The 8,591-nt window shown below is 43.1% G+C and overlaps 1 protein-coding gene across 1 annotated transcript; it reads left to right on the forward strand.

Moving 5' to 3' along the window:
- Window positions 1-6,982: 6,982 nt before the first annotated feature.
- Window positions 6,983-7,753, forward strand: LOC119390022 (39S ribosomal protein L15, mitochondrial; the record flags this gene model as incomplete). The annotated part of the gene is given in 1 exon segment (XM_037657531.1): window positions 6,983-7,753. A coding segment is annotated over 1 exon segment (438 nt), but the record flags the coding sequence as incomplete, so codon positions are not given.
- Between the last annotated feature and the right edge of the window lie 838 nt (window positions 7,754-8,591).

The following is an 8,591-nucleotide window of genomic DNA, read 5'->3' on the forward strand; positions in this document are numbered from 1 at the left end:
TCAGAGAAAGAAAATATAACAGCTGCATCTTACCGGTACTTACCTGCAGGGCAGAAACCGGGAGGCTTATGAGAAGGGTTCAACTTAAATTGAGTATGACACAGCGAGCCATGGAAGGAAAATGATAGGTGTAATGCTAAGGGACAGGAAGAGAGCAGAGTGGGTCAGGGAATAAACGGTTGTTAAGTGCATCTTAGTAGAAATCAAGAAAAAATGAGCAGGGCATGTAGGCAAGATAACCGCTGGTCATTAAGTATAACATATTGGATTCCAAGAGAAGGCAGGCACGCGTGGGGAAGGCAGAAAGTTAGGTGGGCAGATGAGATCAAGAAGTTTGTGGGGATAACGTGGCCGCAGCAAGCACAGGACCGGGTTGATTGGAGAAACATGGGAGAGGCCTTTGCCCTGATGATGACACGCACACACACACACACACACACACACATATATATATCTGTGTGTGTGTGTGTGTGTGTGTGTGTGGTGTGTGTGTGTGTGGTGTGTGTGTGTGTGTGTAAGCAGATGCAGGGCTTAAAGTCAGGGGGTCCTGGCCCCCCTTTTCTTTTTAACTCTTTCGTGGCCGTGGGAAAATTGGCCACGTTTCATATGTTTTAGTAATCATTTTTTGTTATAAATAATATGATAGATACAGTGTAATATATGTCAATATGAAGCTAAGTGATTGTATTTTCTAATGGTATTACTTCAAAAAATTTATATTAAGGTATAATATGCAAGAATATTTATGAAAAACAAGATTTATTGAATATTGCATATAGCATTTTTAATGTTATGCCCCCAGCATGAAAGAAAAAAAAACGAAAAATAATTTGAGTGTACAAAATATTTGCTCAACAGCTTTCTCTATTAAAAGGATGTTTGAATGATCTAGCTCAAAAAGCATATGAGTTACACATTCTTTTTATTTGCCCAGTGAAAACTGCATTATTCCATTAGGTTACGTGGTTATATTTTTTCCCTCTACAAATTTTTCAGACACAGCAATACAATAAACATAGTTGAGAAGAGGAAGAAATTTTATATTGAGCCATAGGTATTTTAGGAAATTACGCTAAATAGCAGTACAGAAAAAAAATCAGATACCAACAGGTAGCACTGAACACGGCACCAAAACATCCTAAAGCATGGCTTCATCGCACACAATAAAAAATCAGCAGATCCCACGCTCTGTGGGAATCTGTTTCATGCAGCGATAGTTGTCTATGCTGCATTTTTTGCCTTTGAGCCAAGCGTTATTAGAGGTGGATCGACGTGTTTTTGTCAGCGTAGTAGTTGTGTGCACGTCGTGGCCTTACCAAGCACGTGGACTACACTGGTGTTTAAAGGGTAACCTATGGTGTGACGTAACGTCATCCCTCACTTTATAGCACAGACGTGAGCATTATCGAAAGGAAGTGCACACTGCGGTGCAATGATGTGAATATTGCCACGCGCGCTTCTTTTCTTATTTTTATGTAACTAGTCCGTTGCACGCATTGCCACTGCCTTGCCCAAGCCGCGCCCTAATGTCTGGGAACCTTCCAAATTATTTTAGAATCTTCTTATAGGCTTGAGCGCGCAAACACGAACAGTTGAGATCATTCTGGCAGCGGTAAGACTTGAATGTTCAATGCCACTTGTATAAATGCCGACGCGCCTTACCGCGGATCAGTTTTTATCGACGGCCTGTTCGCCACTATCAGTTTACAGTGTGAATTGCTGTAGTTTGACTTTCTTCCTGGCCACATGTTCGGCGAAATAAAGAGTTTCATCTTGGGCACACCGACTGCTGCCTTCGTCGACGTCACGACACAGTGACAATATCATCCGTAACTTTCATTAGTGTATTCCTCCGGGGTCAAGCAACGCTTGAATATAGCTTGCTGAATCTTAGGAATTCAAATGTATGTTTATTAGACTTCTGTGAAAGCGGAGCCAACACTGGAACCACATTTGACGTTAACCCAGCATGATGTCTGTATCATAGGAGTACATATGTAATGTTTATCGCTTTGTTATAAAATTAGATAGATAGCATCGCAACCACAATTGACACCGCACTGACATTACACCTGCATAGGGTCTTTTTCCAAAGCAGTTTCAAGACGTGGCGTGGCTCTGTGGTAGAATACGTGACTGTCACGCAGAATGCTTGGGTTCGATTTCCTCTGGGATCCTGATTTTTATTCTTTGTATTTGTGGGTCAACGCTGCCGATGTTGGTTTTTCTTTACGCTCTCGCATTTAAATTACCAATGTCAGTTCTCGCCGTTCCTGGGAAGATATAAACTGTCAATCACCTGTGGCGCATACTCACTTACCGTGGCCCTTGATATACGGGTATGTGCCACACGTCAAGAGGAAAGAGTTTGATGACGTACGTGACAGGATTTTCAAATTATTCATGCCATGACTAGACAGTCATATTCGTCGAACCGTCCTACCCTCCCATGCCAATTTTGGTCTACACCAAGCTAAGGAGGCAATCACGAGAGCACCGAGACGTAGGTAGGTAGGTAGTGATGTGATCGGAAGTTGCCCATAGGACCGGAACCAGGCAGGCCTCAGGGAGAAGTAGAGATCAGGAGCCAGAGCTGATAAGAAGAACGTTTATTTACATGACTATTTGGTAGCGTGTTTTGGAGCATCTCTACACTTGCGTTATAAAGCCTTGTTCTTCTCCTAATTCCCTGTTGGAGAAAGTCATTGAGTCCAGGGCAGTCCAATCAACAAGTTCTCTTCATCTCCGCCCCCAAAGGGGAAAGGTCAGGCACCGCCTCCTTCCCACCCCAGGAAAGAGGAAAGCGATGCGCCCGGCTCGACTGGCAGCACCCGGGAGGTGAACAGAAGACACGTTAGGGCACCATGCACACAGTGAAGGGGTCGCGGCAGCGCAAATTCCTGAATACTGGCCGTGCCGTCAGGTGCAGTCCTTTCTCTCCTCGATAGCTTTAGCTGCGCGGGCGCTGCTGACAGCTAGCTCCTGGCCGGTCACAAAGCCATAAAGGCACCGCGGAGTGTGGGAAAGGTTCCTGATGAGGGATCTCACAGGCTCGGGTAATTGTCTGGTGCATCTAGCAGAATGTTGGACAAAGCAGTGAACAGGTGACCGCCTCTTCCGAGCAGCCTTGACTGCAAACAGCTCACTTCCAGGCCATCTGGAAACCAGCTTTGAAGGGTTCAGGACACGACTGCCGTGTTGTCGCCGCACCAGGTGCACTTCGGCGAACGTTGACGATGCAGAAAGCAGGGCAGATGCCGCCAAATCATTCCTAACGTCGAAGCGGCGCCAAGCTATGAAATCTAATCATAACACTTTGTAGGTAGGTAGGTAGGTAGGTAGGTAAGTAACAAACACTCAAAGTGCCTTGGATTCGCTAAGAAATGCTTCGCATTTAGAATATGCTGAAACTTGTAAGCTACAAAAAAGCCTTCACATTTCAATGACTGACATTATTGAAACATATGGAACCATGCCTGACAGCTGTAAGATGTGAAAACATTTCTTTTTATAAGGTTGGTGTGCCACTGGGAAAAACAGGCGTTACAAGTGGCATTTGTTCAGTCGTCAAGTTTCTTGTCCTCTTAGCACTTTTTGCATTTGCTCCGCTTCGTCTATCGGTAGGACTTGTTCTGAATGTACATGTTTCGGGGAGGTGTGGCCGTGGAAGCGCGACGATGCCCATATAGATCTGCAGGCAAAGAAAATTCACGATCTCTGCAGCCATGACCATTTCCCAAGAACCATCATTTTGGCATAAAACTGCTTCTACAGGATTTGCAACCACGCACACTGATTTTTGTTGACACATATCCTGTTTATTACTTCTACAGTGAAAAAGATGCCCCAAAATGCCAATTTTCCTTTTGACAGATATCGCTTCACTGTGCAACACTACTCTGAGATCATGGCTGTGTAGCCTTCTTATTAATCTCTACTGGTTGAAGGTTGAAATTCTTACCATATACTGTTGAGACACTACAATTAAAAGATGTAATAGTCCTCACAACATTTCAATCGGAGTAAAAAAACGATGTGCTAGAAAGCGTAATGTCCTGATCCACACCTGACTGTGATCTGGGCTCGTTCTACGGTTTCTTATCATCTAAACTATATTTGCATGATTTTACATCATCGTCGGAGTCACTTCTGCTAGAAACAGCAGAAAAATCACTTGTGGACACAGCAGTATCGTCCAAGGAACATTTCTGAGAGGGTCTTGCTACCGTTTCGTCTGCCATTTTCGCGAACAAACCAAGCGAACCGCTATCTAACTTGCCGTTAAAGGTCGCTGCCATTCGGGAAAAAAACTAACTATGCAGGAAACGAAACACTAGTGCTTACAGATTGTGCTAGATGGTGCAACTAGTTGATAGGAGCGCCCATACTTTTAAATTCTCGTTCGGCGCGTTCAGGTCACCTTTGACCCATGTCTGTAGGCGCAGTCACTAAAGAGTTTAAGGAGGGGCTTGCCCCCCCCCCCCCCCCTCGGCAGTTCGACTGTAGCACTACAGCGCCCATTCGACAAGCCCTGGATTTTTTTTTTTTTTTTCGTTTTTTGCAGTAGTGCCTTGTGCAGGGAAATCCTAACTCTCGCATTTTCCGTATAGTTATTTAATTGTGATTATTCGGTTGATGTGCGAGCAAAACAGGAGAACAGGTGCCTTCGTACTGCTGAATGTATTTCCTTGACACTGCACATGGCGGGTCACCACCCTGTTCTTAGCACAGCATTCTGTTTCACGAGACACCTGACCAGCTCATGAATTAGTGAAGGTTCACCCTGGTCTTTTTACTTTACCTGTCAACTTTCATTCGTTTAGTTGTACATTAAGAGTCTGGTGTAATACTAAAAATGCATGCATTTTGCCTACTTTTTTGGTTAAGTAATCAATAAAATATAGCATTGTTGTGCCTGAGGTTCTCAATGCAGTGAGTAAAATTATGTTCTGCTTTGCAGCTAAAGTTATTTCCTTTGAGCATATATTGTTAGCCCTTTGCATACCGAGTTATTTTTGAAACATCGTTTCCAAAAGGCAAATTTTCTTTAGTACTTGTTTGAATCGATACATTAAATAAATGCCCAAAGTACACTCGGAATAATATATATATTTGTATAACATTCATAAGCATTTGTTCAATTTAGAGGCAGTTGGCTTCGCTACACTGTGATCGTCCCAAAGACAACTTCTGTGACCTCTGAGAGTTGTAACGAAACTGACTTTTACACAGAATAACACGTACTGTTATATGTATATATATACACACACAAATGTTAGGCATATAAGAGTGGCTTTCTCATATGTGTACCTGCTTGTTTTCTTGTTTGTGCCGAACTGACAGAACTTTCCCACTGAATATATATACGGTAAAATTTCGTTAATTCGACCCCCGTTAATTCGGACATGTTCTCTGCTCCCGGAAAGCATATGTATTGTTTAATGACATCAAACTCGTTAATTCGGTCATGTTTGGCTGCAACCTTGTTAATCCGGATGATCCTCAGAGCGCGCGCCAAGCAAAAAGCGCTGCAAATGTGCGACGCAAAAGAGCTAAAATGGCTTTTGGGAACAACCGAAATGGCGCAGGCCTTCATAAAAGCGTGGTCGCCATCCACAATCTTACCACAATTGCATACGGGAGTCTTGTGTTGTGGTCACATTGTTAACGAAGTCGCGAATGATGAAAAATGCGGCTTTTACACTATTCTTGTGCAAAATAAGTACTGGATTAACATGTTTATCAAGAAAATAAAATTGATGTACTTGTATATTGTTTTCTTTGTACTTTCGATAATCCGGTATTCGGTTAATTCGGATATTTTTTCCGGTCTCGTGTAATTCGAATTAACGAGCTTTTAATGTATATGTACTACACACACACACGCACGCACGCGCACACACACACACACACACACACCACATCCTTCCTTTACACAAATCAGGTAGTAAGCAATCTATTTGTTAAACTGCAGGCCTATATCACTGAACTCTCACTCTCATACAAACTACTAGAATACATTGTCTTCAAACACATCATCAATTTCCTTGAATCTAACCCCCCCCCCCCCCCTCTGATTGGCGGTGCAGCCCTCGCCGTGTCGGCTTCATGCAACTCGGCCCTCCGCCTCAAAAGGTTGTCAACCCCTGTCTTAAGGCATTGTAAAGTGATTCAAGCTTTTTAAATATTTTATCAAGTCGACTGTTATACAATCATCTTTGGCTGCTTTTCCATGGGACATGCCTTGCAAAGCCCTTCTAATCTCACCGATAGTAGTTACATATGGAACTTCAGTGTTCTGTTCAACTTGGATACCGCTCAAGGTTCGATGATTTATCTGCAAACTGTACAGTTCAGAATTGAAATCTTCTGCCACTTTCACGGTGTAATTGAAAGTGTTAATAACATTGTCCTGCTTATCTTTTTGCTCTGTGCAGCTTGGTCATTCTTATACAGTTTCCTTTTAGCTGCTTTGACGCTGCCACCATTTTTTTTTTGCTGCTGCCTCTATTTCTGTGATGCTGCAATTTCGTATGTTACTTGGTTTACTCTTCTTGATTAGCTTTGACACTTCATCAAATTTTACTTTATCATTTGTGGTGGTCACTCTCATCTGTCTACATTCTGTAGTTCTTCTGTAGTTTGGGAGAGCTTGCCTACTTCTAGCCTTGGGGCTTTACCTCCTACTTCAATTGCTGCTTCAGAGATCAGTCCAGTTTCTTTTGTATCTCAAATGTGTGCCTCAAATGTGTGTGTTAAAAGAAAGCAAATTGTTGCTTTCGTCCAAGAAAGTGTACGTAGGTGTCTGTTTTACTTTTTTTTTGTGAGGATTTCAGGTGTGTAGTCGTATGTCTTACTGAATGTTAGGGACCCACTTCTATCTGCTGCCAAAGTGTGGTGCCAGGACGGTGTCGGCACTTGAGCTTTTGCAGTTCTGCAGGCCGAGTGATTGTGCCATACATTGCTCTTTATTTCTGTGCAGGTGAACATTGAGGTTCAGCATGCCAGAGAGCCTGTGATTGCTGCCATTGAACGCAATGGTGGCACCATCACCACAGCCTACTTCGACATAGAGAGCGTCACAGCCCTCATGAATCCCGAGAAGTTCTTCAAGCAGGGCCTCCCCATCCCAAAGCGCAAACTGCCGCCAGAGGATGCCATCCGGTATTACAGCGACCCAGAATTTCGTGGCTACCTGGCTGATCCGCAGGAGGTAGCCAAGCACCGTTTTCTCTTGGCACAGAAGTATGGCTACGAGCTGCCGGATTTGGAAAGAGATCCCAGCCACGAGATGTTGAAAGAGCGAAAGGACCCACGTCAGGTTTTCTATGGCCTTCAATCGGGCTGGGTTGTAAACCTGAAAGATAAGGTTATTCTAAGGCCAACCGACCCAGAGTACAAAGAATACTACAATATCTGAGTAGCCTTCTTGTGGCTTTTTAAATGCTACTCATCACGAAATTTTCTTAACTCATTGTTATAGGTGCGTGTTCATTGTCACATTCATATGAAATTATCACAGCAGTTAGAATGCCTGAGATGCCCTTTTGTTTTTTTAAGTGTAAAAGAAACTAAAAAGATGCGTGGCAGCATCTCTGGGGCAGCCTTTGTCTAAACCTATCAATTTCAGTATGATTAAGATCGTTATTATATTATGCAGTGTTTCTTCTACGAGACCACTGTTGGTTATGCCACAAGACAGTTGTAAAGCCCAGTAGTTGTAATAAAGTAGCTTTTGCTATTTTTGTTTCAATTCTTTCCATGATTTTCTCACAGAAGAATTGCAGTTCACATGGAGGTGACCCATTGTGGAATGCATTCATTCCTTCAGTAGCTCCTTTGACAGGGTACTCATAGCTGTTATCATGCCTCTGTGGACTGTTTTTTTCATGTGACTGAATTCTATTGTAACCTACTGTACTGACCACTTTTTTATGATGCGTTTTCATTTGTGGTTAATGCTATTTAATGAACTTTCATTACTGCTTTTAGTTTTAGTGCTTCTTCAGCCAACGGAACACTGTAAAAACGAGTGTGCTGTCAATACAGTGGGATGGGCAAAACAAAACATTGACGACCACCACTTCAGAGACAGGACCTTGAGAGCGGTTGTAGTGCCTCTGAAAATGTTGCTTTGAACAGATCTACCTTGAATTTCTTCAAAGGCTGATGGAATGTGCGACAGCAAGAGTGCAAACCAAGTCCAACATGTGGACCATATACCAATGTTACATTTAGGTTTAAAGGGGCAGTGGACTACACCTCGGGCTTGGATGAGAAAACGCATTCCGCAGATAGAAGACGGAGCTGTGAACATCACAACCAAATTTTGTAGTCGTGCCCCGCACAAGTAGCTCCCAGTGAAGCGCAACATTGAAACGACCTCTTTTCAGAGTGGCGGGGCTGTCCTCTAATGATATTGAGCAGACTCTCATTAAACAAGTTCTGACACAAGATTTTTACTTCTTGTTTTTTCTGTTGCAATAAGTAGCTAACGACACACTTATCAACCTCATTTGTTCGAACACATGGTGATTAATTATGTGGAGACATGTTTATAGCACCCAGTCGCAGTTTCGCTTTCAGGGAGC

This window comes from Rhipicephalus sanguineus, chromosome 1, assembly GCF_013339695.2.
Source record: "Rhipicephalus sanguineus isolate Rsan-2018 chromosome 1, BIME_Rsan_1.4, whole genome shotgun sequence".
Lineage (NCBI taxonomy): Eukaryota > Metazoa > Arthropoda > Arachnida > Ixodida > Ixodidae > Rhipicephalus > Rhipicephalus sanguineus.